This window comes from Lycium barbarum, chromosome 2 (assembly GCF_019175385.1).
Source record: "Lycium barbarum isolate Lr01 chromosome 2, ASM1917538v2, whole genome shotgun sequence".
Classification (NCBI taxonomy): domain Eukaryota; kingdom Viridiplantae; phylum Streptophyta; class Magnoliopsida; order Solanales; family Solanaceae; genus Lycium; species Lycium barbarum.
Window position 1 is genome coordinate 36,487,655 of NC_083338.1, and position 16,227 is coordinate 36,503,881.

The 16,227-nt window shown below is 38.6% G+C and overlaps 1 protein-coding gene across 1 annotated transcript; it reads left to right on the top strand.

The window, feature by feature from the left end:
* Positions 1–1,576: 1,576 nt before the first annotated feature.
* On the top strand, positions 1,577–2,362 carry LOC132626422 (dirigent protein 22-like). Its single transcript, XM_060341286.1, has one exon. The coding sequence runs from the start codon at positions 1,659–1,661 to the stop codon at positions 2,226–2,228; it is 570 nt and encodes a 189-aa protein (XP_060197269.1). The 5' UTR covers positions 1,577–1,658; the 3' UTR covers positions 2,229–2,362.
* Positions 2,363–16,227: the final 13,865 nt, after the last annotated feature.

The following is a 16,227-nucleotide window of genomic DNA, read 5'->3' on the forward strand; positions in this document are numbered from 1 at the left end:
TGAGTATATTTTCTCACAGGGTCCAGGATACTAAAAGTATAGAGTATATTGGCATCATTGTTATAACTCTGCTTCTGTTTTAAGCAAACTATATTGAACAAAAAGCATCTGCTTCTGTTTTAAGCAAACTATATTGAACAAAAAGCATACACATAACATAAGTGTCTACAATCACGTCAGACAATTTTCTGAGACAGCAACAATTTGCAACGTAAAGTTTGGTCCAGGAATATATGGTCTACCAATACAAATAATTTCTAAATAAACAAATAAATAAATACTCCGTTCTTGTACGGTAACATATTATTTTTAGTTCGTTACAAAAATAAATAGATTTCTAAATTTAAAAGTTATATAATTTAAATATTTCTCATTTTTTACTTTAATGGGAAGTTTGTATGTCACACAAAATTCCCGCGTCCGTTTTACTTGTCCACTATACTAAAAATTGATGTTCAGTTTAAGAAATCAAGAGATAATTTACCATTCTTAACCTATTTTACCCTTATTGTTAAGTACTGTAATTATTTCCAATTCATTTTAACATATGATTAGAGGTGATATAGTAAAATTATCATTTTATTTATTGTTTCGTAAGGAGTATGTCACGTCAAATATGGATAAGTAAACATGAACAGAGAGAGTAATATAAAATGTTTAATTGCATAAATTTTAAAAGTTTATAATCATACACATTTATGAAATATTTTATGAAAAACAAAATTCAAAAGTTTCTCTTTTTTTGTTAAACATTGTATCTATTCAAACTTTATCTTATAGATTGAGAGAGGTGCTATGACTTTTGAGTCATCAACGACTTTCGCACTGCTTCGCATAATGTTAGAAACTTCATAGTCAAATTCAAGAAAAAGCATGCGGCATGCCCACATCAAGGAAAGTTCCTGTCGTTTACCACTCCCACTTCCAACGTACAAAAAGGTGTGATATACTTTACACATCCACTTTGTATTGCATGTTAACCTAATCATCTTTCCATGTCCTTTAACCTAATCAATTTTTACATAAAAATTGTGAAATTTGAAAAAAGTAGTATTTGTTTTCAAGTTGATAATGATGTGTGGAAATTGGAATTGTGTTGGGACATAAATTGAAGTTGCTTTTGAATTATTATTTTTAAGTTATATGGGGTGAAAATTGTGAAAACGACTTTTTGGAGTTTTTCAAATTTCAAAAAAATTTATTAATTTTATGTAAAAATAGTTTTTCGGAAAAAAGTAATTTGACATTTAGATGTGAACTCAAAGATTCTAGAAATAAGAAAATTTGGAAGTCTACCCATGAAATATGTAAATTTAATTTTAAAGTATTTAAAAAATCTATGTCCAAATTAATAATCAAAATTAAGTTTTTGGCTCTTGTACCTAAAACACTTTGTATAAACTGAAACTTAGGGAGTACTATTTATATTATTTTTTAAATTAATAATTTCAGTGAGTGATTACTTTATTGCCTTTACGACAACTTGATGGTTTTAAAAGTAATTTAAAGTGCGCTGTCCCAAATTTTATACTCACTGTTATGGTACTTGCAATTAAAAACACTAACCTCTACCTTTCTATAAAATGCTTTCTATAAAATGGGTGTCCATACACCATATGGTTTCATTCTCCACCAAGTGACTCGAATAATCTACTTCCATGGCCAAACTAACATTCCAAATCTTCACCATCTCCATTCTCCTCTTCCTCATAGCTTTTCCGGCGACCGGAGAAGAAGAACACATGTTTGGAAAATCCATAAATAGAAAGTCTATGACGCTGAAAAAGGAAAAACTCAGCCATTTCAGATTCTTTTGGCATGATGTCCTAAGTGGCTCCAAACCAACATCTATGATGGTTATTCCACCTCCCAAAAACACCAGTAGTTTTGGCCAGATGAATATGATAGATAATGCACTAACCCTAGGACCCAAGTTGAGTTCCAAGATTGTTGGAAGGGCACAAGGGTTTTATGCTTCTGCTTCCCAAAATGATGTTGGTTTAATGATGGTCATGAACTTTGCATTTATTGAAGGAAAATATAATGGAAGTACATTTACTATACTTGGACGGAATCTGGTCTTCGAAAAGGTGAGAGAGATGGCGATTATTGGTGGCAGTGGGCTTTTCCGATTTGCTAGAGGATATGTTCAGGCCAGTACTCATTCATGGGATTTCAAAACTGGTGATGCTACTGTTCAGTATGATGCTTATGTGTTGCATTATTGAGGTTGAGTAATTGCGTCCACCGTCCCAATTTATGTGACTTTTTGAATTTCGAGAATCAAATTAAATTTTTTCACATGTATTTTAATTATTTTGAATTATTAATTATTGTATCTTATATTAGTACTTTTTAGCTAGTCTTAATATATAAGATTTATTTCAAAAGTTAAACGACTTTACATCTAAATGTACCATCAAAATTAAGAAATTTATCTCTAAAAAATAAAAAATATCACACGAATTAGGAAAATATACACATTCATGGGATTTCAGAACTGGGGATGCTTGCTTATGTGTTACATTATTGAGGTTTAGTAGTAATTAATTATATTTCACTCTTGTCGACCAGCTGGCTTTTAATAATTGTGGAGAGATCATTACTAGCTTTGTCGTTGTAATTGGCACCTACCGAGCTACTTTCTTTGTCCCACTTTATGTCTGTTCATTTTCACCGTGTATTCGAATAAAGAATATTTAAGATAAAATTTACATAAAAATTATTATAAGTCATAATAATTTAAAATATATAAATTAATATGCAAAAAATTATTGCTAAAAAAAATTATTTAGATCTTGAAATTCAAAAATTGTCACGCAAATTGAAACGGAGGAAGTATTATTTTCCTTAGGCGAATTAATTATGTGAAATCGCCTTTAGCAACTCAGGGATTATAATTAAACCAAAGCATAGATTTTTAAGATGTCAGAATAGGAGGAGTCAATGGCGGAGCTAGGATTCATACTAAGGGGTGTCAAAAAATATAAATGTCGTGATATAGGCTTGAACACACAACCTTAGGGACGTTTTACAACCCCTTACCACTGTGCTAAGTCTCCAACTTGTGCAAGGAGTGTCAATACCGATGTACATATCTATAAAATCAAAATTTCACCTATCTATACAATATAATTTTCCGGCGAAGGGATGTCGCTTGACTCCCCTCGGGCAAGGGTAGCTCCGCCCCTAGATGGAGTATATGAGATAATGAATTTTGGAGATAAACGAGAATTACTCTTTTCAGAGATTAAATTTTTATGGTTAGTCTAAAATTAATTAAAACATTTTTATCTAATTTAATTTTAGAAATGACTGATATTAAGCGTCTATTCTTAAAAGATATTTCTGGTACAAAAAGTTTCTTTGAACAAATGTGTCTCCTACGACCAGACTCCTAAGGTATCATAAATATCTGGTACTGCTTCAAAACAAGGAATGTAGAATTACAGATTTCTTCTCCTCTTCTCTAAACACTCATTACAAAACATAATTATGTTCTTGTGGGAAATTCAAGTTAATTGCCGAAACTTGAATTTCATAGGCTTTGTAAATCCTGAAGAAATTCTGTGACCATCTCTGCTGCAACAAAATGGGAGGCTTAGGACCCGTTTGACCATAATAAAAATTCACTTTTTTCCAGAAAACGCTTTCACTTTATAAATTAATGTTTGGCCATGAAAATTCCAAATACAACTTGAAGTTGTTTTTGGAATTTGAAAAACACCAAAAACATGTTTTCACTTTCAGTACATTCAAACAACCAAATTTCTTTTTGCAAAAACTATAACCAAACACAACTCCAACTTCAAAATTCCAAATAAAGTGAAAAATATTTGGTTTTCATGGCCAAACGCCTACTTAAATCCTTAAGTACAGAGATTACTCTATCAAAGCCGGATTATTTTTCCCACTTCCGAACCATATTTTTCTAACATTAGATTCAAAAGCAACAGCATAAATCTAAGTGAAATGTCAAACTGTAGCCTAAAACCCGTTATACGTACACTGTCAATGAGCATCTAAAAGAATCTGATTGCAATAGATTAAGAGATGCAGCCCGAAAAGAAGAAACATGGCATAAGTTACTTAGTTAAGGATAATCTGATATGTCACGACAATACATATGGTTGGCTTACCTCAACTGGAACTGGCCCGTAGAACTTTTCAGTATCAGTAGTTGTATACGGTAAAAATCGAATAGACTTGTATCCGAGGAAAACCGGAGTAAAGTCTAGAACCGAGGGGTCACGAATATGATCAACTCTGCTTCAACACCGAGGGTATTTCACCGGACAGTGTAAATCCGAGCCTAAATAGCACGCTCTGCATGGGCCCGAAAAATCTGTTATGGAGCAGGCCACGCGTCACCCAACCGTTACACCACCTGCGCTGACAATAGTACAGGTGTCAGACCGTACGGACCAGCGTTATCCATTTTAGGGTTTTACTAGAAAGGCTTTTTAATATTGTACTAAGGCCCATTTTATTGTTAACTATAAATAGAGGGCAACCCCTTCCTTTTTTAGGTTAGCTTTTACCATTCAACAAATTGTAATCAACAAAGGTTCATATTTATTTCTTCAAGTATTTTGGAGCGGAGATAAGAAGTATCTCCAAGCCGGACCAATCCGCTTTGTTGACTAACTCTCCCTTTTCGGTTTTGATCGTTACTGTTCAATAATACTTGCTATTACTCACTAGTATACATTATATATATATATATATATATATATATATATATATTAGGATCTCATATCATTAAAGATTAAGCTTATCTACATATTCTATTCACCACTTACAAATTTAATTGTTGCTCACTATCCGGTGTAAATAGTTTGGCGCCCACCGTGGGGCATAGGATAATAGTGGTGGTTTAATCTTTGCTACTTCATTTTTTTCACTTGTTGTTTGAAGAATTTGCAGATTTGCACAAAAAACGTACGAAATGGCAAGCAGCGATCACTCTGGTCATGTGAACAACAACGAGATAGTTGCTGAAAACAAGAATAACAGCGGGTTACGAAACCCACCTGCGAATCCAGCCGACCCAAATGCCGTCAACTCGAGAGAAGGCCTCAACCGGCAGAATGCCGCCCTTCCGGCCACAGATCCTTTGAATACTCAAAACTCAATCACTTTATCTCGGGCTCAAGGCCGGAAAACACCGGATATGCCAGATGAGATTGACTTACATTTAATATTTGAAATGTTGCAGGAACAAGAGACCGACATAGCCGAACAAGGGATTGCCATAGCTCAGCCTTAGAGTAAAGACGACAAAGTAGCTTTGGCAAAACCAAAAGGGGTTACCGAACCAAGCCGGGAGGAAGCACGGATAGTCGAGAGCAACGGATCCGGAGCTGGTTCGTCTACTGAGGTTTTGAAGATGCTCGAGACTTTGGAAAAATAGGTTGATTCAACGGAGAGAAGAGTAGAAACATATAACTCTCAGGTGGATCAGATCCCAGGAGCACCCCCGATCTTGAAGGGACCGGATCCAAAGAGATACATTCAAAGGCCTTTTCCTCCGAGTGCGGCCCCAAAGTTGATCCCGAAGAGGTTCAAGATGTCGGATATTCCAAAGTATGATGGGACCACTCACACTACTAAAAAACTGCCAAAAATCGACGGACAAAAAACCGACGCACTGCGTCGGTTTAAAAAACCAACGGACAACCGACTCCCTGCGTCGGTTTTTTACATTTCTATTTTTTTTAATTATTTTAATTAGAAACCGACGGACGACGTCGGTTTTTTTGGCAGAATTTTGAAAATATATATCCGCGACGTCGGTTTTATTAAAAAAAATAATAATAATAATTAACATAAAACCGACGAACGACGTCAGTTTTATTTTTAAAAATATTTTAAATAATATGAAATTCAATTTGTTTTTTAAAAAAATAATAAACAATGTTTTTTAGGAAACCGACAGACAAGGTCGGTTTTCTTTTCTTTTTTTTTTTTTAAATTTTTGGGTCAAATCTGGTCAAACGTGCAGGAAAACCCGACGGACAGGGTCGGTTTTGTCCTTCGGTTTTTCTTTAAAAACTTTCCAGACGGGTTTTCATACCCATTTTTCTCCTCTTCCCAATTAAACTCCCATTCCCCTCAAACCCTAGCTACCCGTCGCCCCCCTCCCCTCCGCCCAGCCCCGCCGCTCATTTCCCCGCCTGCGCAGCCTGTCCCCACCAACCCCAGACCCGTTTTGAAGTTAATTAATTGAGGTTAGTTTCTCTTAAATTAGGGCTTTTAAAATTCTTTCAATTTTAGTTTTATTTGTAGATTTTAGGCCTAATGCTAATCTATTTAGCTTTGTTAAACATCATTTGCAATGTTATTAATGTTGAATTTGTGAAAAAAATGTAAACTTTATTTGACTAGTTTAGTTGTCATTTTTTTTTGGCTTGAGATTGTGCTATATTTCATGTTCTTTGTCAATGTATTTGTGTTAGCTTAGTTATCATTCTTTGTAATATTATTGATGTTGAATATGTGCAAAAATGTATACTTTAATTATTTGACTAGTTTTTTTTTTTTGTTGGATTGTGCTTTTTGTTAGAATTCCATAAGTTATTAGAATTGTTATTGATCATTCCAAATTAGAATTGGTTGAGATTGTGCTTTTCAAAGTTAGAATTGTTAAGTTATAGTATTTCTATAACCTCAATACTAAAATGTAGATTTTATTTCTCTAGATTTACTTTTCAATTTTTAGAATTGGTTGGAATTGTGCTTTTCAAAGTTAGAATTATTAAGTTATGTTAGAATTATTAAGTTATAATATTTCTATAACCTCAAAACTAAAATGTAGACTTTATTTGACTAGATTTACTTTTCAATTTTTAGAATTAAAGTTAGAATCCATAAGTTATTAAAGTTAGAATTGTTATTGAGAATTCAAAGTTAGAATTGGTTGGGATTGTGATTTTCAAAATTATATTGAAGTTAGAATTTATAAATTATTAAAGTTAGAATTGTTATTGAGAATTCAAAGTTAGAAGTGGTTGGGTAGGGATAAGGCTGATTGGTGGGTGGTTATAAAGACTAAGCCTGTGGGGAGGATTGAGGTCGATAATGCATTAGATGTGGCGTATCAAAATGATGTACCAGTTGTTCATCAAACGGTTGACACAGAGTTAGAAAATAGTTTGGAACATCCTCAACACATATTAGAAGAAGTTGATGAAGATGATGTAACTATCATAGAAAATGTTGAGGAAGAATCGAACGATGGACCTGAAACAAGCGATGAGGAAGAATCATCTGACGAAAATGAAACAAGCGAGGATGAGGGGGAGGATAACTAGTTGCATGTTAGCTTATTCTATACTTGATAATAACACAATTCTATACTTGTTAAATTTTTACCTACGATCAATATATCATTATTAAGTTATTAATTTTATGTATGCAGATGTCATCAGGTGGTAGTGATCAAGGTAGAGGTAGAGGTAGAAGTAGAGCTGAAGGTACTAGTAAGAGAAAAGATAAGAGACCTATAGATCCTACAGCTACTAGTATCAGCTATTCCTAAAGACCCACACAAAAAAGAAGAAGCAGGAGTCGGATCCGACCGTATGGGTTGAGGACAGGGCTCGTAATTCCTATGTAAGTGATAATTTTATTATTTAATTAATTATATATAAGTTTAATTATGATATATTCGTTATATACTAAGTTTCATTTTTTAATATACAGACGTAATTTATGGATGATGTGGACCAGTACAGCCAAACTCAGCCTGGGCATCCGAGTCGTCCTCCACCAGAATTAGAGATAGATTTTTGGTGTAGAGCAGTTGGGGGAGTACAAAAGAGTAGAGCGTACGGTCTAGGCCCAAGGAACAACTTAAGTCGCCTTCGGTCAGGATTGCGAGGTGAAGGGTCTTCTCGACAAGCCGAGGGAGTTGATGGTGTTCAGGTCGCAGCTATGGTGCAGCAAATTGCTGAACTTAATAGGAAATTAGCTGAGACTGAGGCAAAAAGAGTTGAGGAAAGTAACACCATGAAAGCGAGCTTTGAATCGCTCATAGCACAAGTTAAAAGCCACATTGCATGTGGAAAATTTGGTGTGCCCCCTTCTCCCGCCCCCTCCGACCCAGAAGATGATGATGACGGTGATTACGTAGCCCGGACACCGGATGATCAGTTGTAGTAGTTTGGATTTAATAATGGACTTATGTTAAAACTATTTAATGGTACTTTTGGTTGGACATTTAAATATTTCTGAACTTTGAAGGTCTATTTAGATCGTATTTGATGTGTTTAGATAGTATTTGATGTGTTTTATTATTACTTAGGATGATTTTATGTGTTGTAGCTCTTTTAGAATTGATATTGAGCATTTTAATGCTAGTTTTGAGCAGCTTTTGGTACTGGTTTCTGTGCAGGTGTGGCTGCATAAAATGCATGAATTGCATGTAGGAAATTTTTCGGAAAACCGACGCAGTCCGTCGGATTTCTGGAAATTAATTTTGGAAATTTCCTAGAAAACCGACTCAGTCCGTCGGTTTTCTGGAAATTAATTCTTAAATTTTATGAAAAAACTGACGCATTGTGTCGGTATTTAAAATAAAAAACCAACGCAATGCGTCGGTTTTTTCATAAATATATATTGTTTTTATATAAGATCAAAAATCAGAAATTAAAAAAACCGACTCAGTCCGTCGGTTTTTTATTTATTTATTATTTTTTAAATTATTGGATAAAACCCGACGGACCACGTAACCGACGCAGTCCGTCTGAAAAAACTGACGTGGTCCGTCGGTTTCCAAAAAGCGAGGCTATGTAAACCGATGGACCGTAAAGGGCGGTTTCCCGTTGGTTTCATTAAAAAACCGACGCGGTCCGTCGGTTTTTCCCGTTTTTTTAGTAGTGTGACCCGCAGGAGCACGTGACCTCGTACACTTATGCCATAAAAGGCAACGACATCGAGATGAAATAGACTCGGTATTTCTGAAAAAATTTGGTGAAACATTGTCCAAAGGACCATTGACTTGGTACGACCATCTGCCCGAGCATTCCATCACTTCCTTCGAAGTGCTCACAGATGCATTTATCAAAGCCCATGCCGGGGCCAAGAAGGCACAGGCCAGAAAGGCGGATATTTTTAGGATCACCCAAAGATATAATGAGCTGCTACGTGAATTCGTGAATCGGTTCCAAAGGGAACAGATGGAACTTCCCCCGGTCCCGGAAGAATGGGCAGCACAAGCTTTCACTAAGGGGATCAATCCCCAAAGCTCAACTGCCTCATTCAAATTAAAGGAGAACTTGTTGGAATATGAGGAAATAACTTGGGCATGTGTCCATAACAGGTACGAGTTTAAGATTCAGGTAGAGGATGATCAACTTGAACTCCCCCCAGGTCCAGTAAATGGAAGCAGGAACTCTGAAATGTCGAAGAGGAATTATGAACCGAAGACACCACCATCGAGAGAAAGATATCGACCATATTCTCAACCGGAGAAATCCAACTTTAGATCGGACAAAACGAGAAACGGCCCCAGCCATCTCTCGAGTAAAGGCTATAAGCGAGCCAATCGTGGGTCAAACAGCCGTTATTTAGAAGTGATACCGGTAGTTCGGTCAACAATGTCGATATACTGAGGTTAGTACAACTTCAACATCAACACATCAGACCTTGTCTCGACTATCGGTCATATCACAAAAGCCAGGTGGCCAAGACCGTTGAGATCCGACCCAGGTGAAAGGGATCCGAACGTGATGTGTGAGTATCATGAGACTCATGGTCATAGGACCGAGGACTGTCGCCAACTAAGGGAAGAGGTGGCTCAGTTGCTGAAAAATGGTCATCTTCGAGAATTCGTGAATGAGCGAGCCAAAAGCCACTATAAAGGAAGGGAAGATCACAAAAGGGCTGAGCTCGTGGAACCACAACATGTGATCAATATGATAATCGGAGGAATGGATGCACCATGAGGACCGATGATGAAAAGAACAAAGGTCTCGCTTGTATGAGAAAAACGAACCCGGGATTACACGCCCAAGGGTTCCATCTCCTTCAACGACGAGGATGCATAAGGCATCATTCAACCGCACAATGATGCCTTGGTAATTTCTATTCTTATTTTTAAATCTCAGGTTAAACATATTTTGATTGACCCAGGTAGTTCGGCCAACATTATCCGATGGAGAGTGGTGGAGCAACTGAAATTACTGGACCAGATCGTTCCGGTAGCTCGGGTGCTCAGTGGATTCAATATGGCAAGTGAAACTACGAAGGGAGAAATCTCTTTGCCGGTCAACATTGACGGGACTATACAACAAACAGTGTTCTACGTCATCAAGGAGGATATGAAATACAATGCTTTACTTGGCAGACCAAAGATTCATAGCATGAGGGCAGTACCATCGACATTACACCAGTTGTTGAAGTTTCCCACCCCCGAAGGGATAAAAGCTGTCCGTGGCAAACAACCTGCAACAAGGGAAATGTTCGCAGTTGAAGAAGCTCATTTCGTTTCAAAGAAACCGGTTTAGAGGGATAGTGAGCCAATTAAAGATAAGAACGCCAAATAGCAATTAAATAATGCGGGCTCGAATGGGAGCAGAAGGAAACGGACCTGGGTAGTGAAGAGGATGATTTCAGTGTGCCCAGATCATTCGTATTACTGGATGACTCGGATGCAACCAAATCTACCGTGGAAGAGTTGGAGCAGATCATCTTGTTTGTGCATTTGCCGGAAAGAAAGGTATACCTAGCACGGGGTTAACCTCGGAGCTCAGGAACAAGTTAATTAAATTTCTTCAAGCTAATGCCGATTGTTGTGCTTGGTCCCATATAGACATGACAGGTGTACCACCAGAAGTAACAACACATAAGCTCAGCCTCGATAGAAAATTTATTCCGATAAAGCAGAAAAGAAGAGTGATGGCCGAGGCCAAACATGCCTTCGTCAAAGATGAGGTAACGAAGCTTTTGAAAATTATTTCTATCCGAGAGGTAAAATATCCGGACTGGCTAGCTAACATCGTTGTGGTTCCAAAGAAAGGTAAAAAATTTAGAATGTGCGTTGATTATAAAGATCTAAACAAAGCATGCCCGAAGGATTCGTTCCCTATGCCTCACATCGATCGAATGATTGATGCGACGGCCGATCATGAGATGTTAAATTTCCTCGCTGCTTACTCCGGGTACAAACAGATCCGGATGAAACCAAAGGATCAAGATAAAACTTCTTTTATTACCCGATATGGGACTTATTGTTACAATGTCATGCCATTCGGGTTAAAAAAATGACTGAGCAACTTACCAACACCTAGTTAACCGAATGTTCGAAGACAGATAGGTAAAACAATGGAAGTTTACATTGATGACATGCTAGTCAAGTCCCTGGAAACAGAGGACCATTTAAAACATTTGCAGGATGTACTTCGCAAATTCAACATGAAGCTGAACCCGGAGAAGTGTACCTTCGGAGTCCGATCCGGTAGATTTTTAGGCATTATGGTATCAAACCGGGGGATCAAAATTAACCCGGATAAAATCAAAGCCATTGAGGACATCGAAGTGGTGAACAATGTTAAGGCAATACAAAGACTGACCGGAAGGATAACAACGCTGAGCCGGTTCATCTCGAGATCATCAGATAAAAGTCACCGCTTCTTCTCCCTCCTAATAAAGAAGAATGACTTCATTTGGACACCAGAATGCCAAAAGGCCTTGCAAGAACTGAAGCGGTACTTGTCCAGCCCACCCTTGCTACACACACCGAAGGCAGATGAACAAATATTTCTATACTTAGCAGTATCCGAGGTGGCGGTAAGCGGAGTTCTGGTCCGAGGGGAAGCAGGTACTCCATTTTCAATCTATTATGTGAGTAGGACATTAGGAGATGCGGAGGCCCGTTATCTGCACCTCGAAAAGTTATCTTTGGCATTGGTAAGCGCTTCGATAAAGTTGAAACCTTACTTTCAGTGAAATCCCATATGTATAGTAACAACTTACCCGTTAAAAAATGTCATGCATAAACCGGAGTTATCAGGTTGGTTGACCAAATGGGTCGTAGATATTAGCAGTTATGATATCGAGTATAAGCATAGAACGACTATTAAATCTCAAATATTAACTGATTTTGTAGCAAACTTTACCCCCTCCATGATTCCCGAGGTAGAGAAAGTGTTTTTGTTAACCTCGGGAAAGGCTTCGGTTATTTGGTCCCTACATACAGACGGGGCATCGAACCTAAAAGGTACCGGGTTGGGCATTGTTCTTAAGGCCCCCGCCGGTGACGTCATTAGACAATCAGTCAGAACTATGAAATTGACTAACAATGAAACCGAGTATGAGGCTATGATTGCAGGTTTAGAATTGGATCGGAGTTTGGGGGCCGAAGTGATCGAAGCCAAATGTGACTCTCTCCTTGTCATGAACCAAGTCAGTGGCATCTTCAAGGTAGAGGATGAGTGAATGCAAAGATACTTGGAAAAAGCTCAAGTAATATTGTATCGATTTAAAGAATGGACCATGCAACATGTACCGAGGGAGCAGAACAACGAGGCGGATGCATTGGCCAACTTAGACTCCTCGGTTGAAGCGGAAGAGTTCAATTTTGGCACGGTCGTCCAATTGATGACCTCGGCAATGGAAAACGGGCATGCCATGGGTCTGACATGGGATTGGCACAACAAATACACCAACTACTTGCGCGATCGAAAACTTCCAAACGACCTAAAATAATCTAGGTCTCTTCGAACCAAAGCGGCCCGATTCTTTTTGGTAGACGATCAGCTATATCGCCGGTCTTTTTTTGGACCTCTGGCTAAATGCTTGGGACCCGGAGAAACGGACTATGCGATGAGAGAAGTCCACGAAGGAACTTGCGGTAACCACTCCGGTGTCAAAGCCTTAGTTCAGAAGATCATCAGAGCAGGGTATTATTGGAACCAGATGGAGGAGGAAGCGAAAAGCTTTGTCCGTAAATGTGATGGGTGCCAAAAGCATGAGCCGATGATTCACCAGCCAGGGGAGTTGCTGCACCCGATCTTGTCCTCTTGGCCATTTATGAAGTGGGGAATGGATATCGTCTTTCCTCTGCCATGGGCCCTAGGTAAGGCTCGTTTTATTTTGTTCATGATTGATTACTTTTCAAAATTGGTTGAAGCACGGGCTTTTGAGAAAATTAGAGAAGAGGAGGTTATTAACTTCATATGGGATCATATCATTTGTCGATTCGACATCCCGGCCGAGATAACTTGTGACAACGGTCCTCAGTTCATTGGCAATAAAGTTAGTAACTTCCTCGAAGGGTTAAAGATCAAAAGGATTATGTCAACTCTGTATCACCCGAGTACAAACGGACAGTCGAAATCAACGAACAGAACAATAATTCAAAATCCAAGGAAATGGTTAGAGACGTCAAAACACAAATGGAAGGAAGTGCTACCGGGGGTGTTATGGGCCTACAGAATGACGTCAAATTCAAGCACGGGAGAAATTCCATTTTGATTAGTCTGTGGGGCCGAGGCTTGAATCCCTGTGGAAGTTGGTGAACCGAGTCTACGATTCCGGTACGCCACCAACGGGTCAAACGAAGAGGATACGGCCATAAAACTTGACTTAATGAACGAACTACACAAAAATGCGATGGTCCATTTAGTAGCTCAAAAGCAGCGAGTAGAGAGGTACTACAATCGAAGGACAAACCTTCGACATTTCCAAGTTGGGTACTTAGTACTCCGAAAAATTACCCTGCACACCAAAAACCCCGATGATGGAAAATTGGGCCCGAACTAGGAAGGACCGTATCAGGTAACCGGAATAACGGGCAAAGGGTCGTATCAGTTGGAAACCCTAGATGGTCAACAGTTACACAACAACCGGAACGTGGCGCATTTGAAGTACTATTGCTGAGAAGTTATATCAAGATAAATTCCGAAGGTAATAGAACTAGGTCTAAAAACACGTGTTGTACTCTTTTCCTTAGCCCGATTTTATCCCGAAGTGAGTTTTTTGGCAAGGTTTTTAACGAGGCAACAAGTACAACATGTTAACCTATGAAAACGAGGCTAAAAGGCCGAAGCTCGAGACCAGATAAACACCAGGGACTGGATAGTGTTTTCCCGTTCATGCTTCTTGAAAAAACACTAGGGGACTACTATACCCCCAGCAAGACCGAAGAAGAGATCACCGAAGCCAAACAAGAAACGAAGTCAAGATTCGAAAAATTTTATTTTTGTTTTTTTCTAAATACCCAAACCCTTTTGTATTAGGTTTCAATGTAAGGGCCAAAGGATCGAATAAATCGTGCTCGGGTAGTGTTGCTATGACAAAGAGTAGAAAGAATCGGGTGAAATACGTAGTTTTGTATGAGATAAGAATTTGAAATATGAAGATAAATACTTCCCAAAGGTATGTCCTAAATTATTATTTTTTTGATTAAACATAACCCTCGACTGGGGACTGTCGCCATAAGATCGACAAAGGAAAAAAGCTTGTAGTTAACCGAGCCCAATTCTCTTTTAACATACGAATGTGGACTGCCGTCATTAAAGTGACAAAGGCACAAATGTTATGATACCCGAACCTAACCCACTAAAAACAAATAGTCGGAAGAAGGTCAAATAATTAAAGACCTCAACTTAAATGCCCAAATTGATTCTGAGACGTCCGAATTCACCGAGCATAAAAAGGACCCACGAGCGAGCCATCTATGAGTCTTCGATCAAGAGGTAAACCAAACAAAATGAAGCCCATAACGATGAGTTAAGATTAGCTCAGTTCGGATAAAAAGATTAAGGCCAAGTCCCGATCACTCATTTTCGAAGCAAACGTACAAAGCAAATATCATAAATTATATTTGACTCAAAGATCGAAAAAAAATGGCAAAAGGGAAATATGCATTTCATATATGGCATAGCAAACCGAAGCTTTTCACTTAGGGTTTTTACATGATCAAAAACAAAAAATAAAAAAGGCTCGTGCAGGCCCTATTTTACTCGAAGTGAGATGAACCTGAGTCCTCAGAAACGGCCTCTTCAGAATCATCTTTGGAGTTATCCTCAAGAGCTTTCTTAGCCTTATCCTCGATCATTCTCGCATCGAGTATGCGAGTCGGGATATCTTCCATACCCCGTTCAACTTGCTCGAGCATAACCCTCCAGGATTTCCACCACTCGTGTTCAACTAAAAGGGTAAAACGAGCCTCGGCGGCCTCTACATCTTTACAAGCTTCCCCCAGATCAGCTTGATCTTTCTTCAGTCTCTCCTCTAGTTCAGACTTCATGTCAATAAGAGTGATCCGAACCTCATTGACAGATGCCAGTTCGATCTAAAGAGTAATATTGGCTAGAATAGCCTCCTCGATCCGACCGTTAAGCTCATTACTGATCCGGGCACGTGTCTCAGCTTTTTCTTCTAATACCCTTAACTTTTCCTTCTCGCCGGCTCTCTCAGCCTCGAGCTGCCGAATCTTCTCCTCTCTTTTTTAAGCATCGACCTTGACAGAATCAAGCCCTTCCCTTAGTTGGGTGATAGTAGCTTCAAACTCACCAAGTTTGGTGACAAAATCAGCATTCTCTCGGCTGAGGTTTTTGCTATCCCCGTCCAGAAGCTTGTTCGTTTCGACTGCGTCGTCGAGCTCAATTTTTAAATTAAGGTTCTCCTTTTTTGCTGTTTCAAGCTTAGATTGAAGGTTCGGGGGAGTGGTGGCCCGGCTCAGCTTATCCTCTTTTCCTCGCAAGAGAAGTTTGAACTTCTTGGTTTCTCGGCTTTGAGGATCTAGCTGGGCCTTCAAATCATCCACCAAGTGTTGGGCTCGGACAAAGCCTTCATTAACAAGCACGATACTCTGAAAAAGGAAAGTAAATAAAGATAAAAAATAAACGAACGAAAATAAAGAATTATACGTCGGATGCTTTAAAGATACATAGGAATATTTACCTAAATACCGACATGCATGCCCTCGTTTATAAGACACTGCCATGGGAGTCCTTCTATTTTATCCTTGTTCGAATCTGAAACAAGAGGTCCTAGATAACTAGAAACCCCCACAGGGCCATATAAAAAACTACAGTCCTCGGGGACGGTGACTACGGTCGACCTCGTCCTCCTCGGTTCTACACTCGGGGCCGAGAAAATATCAACAAGTTTTGATCTCGAACCTGACTCAGTATATCGGCTGTCAAACCTTGTTACGGAGGTGACCAAACCCCGAAGCTTCCCCCGTAGCAGGAGGAGTATCGGCAAGAATATCATCGA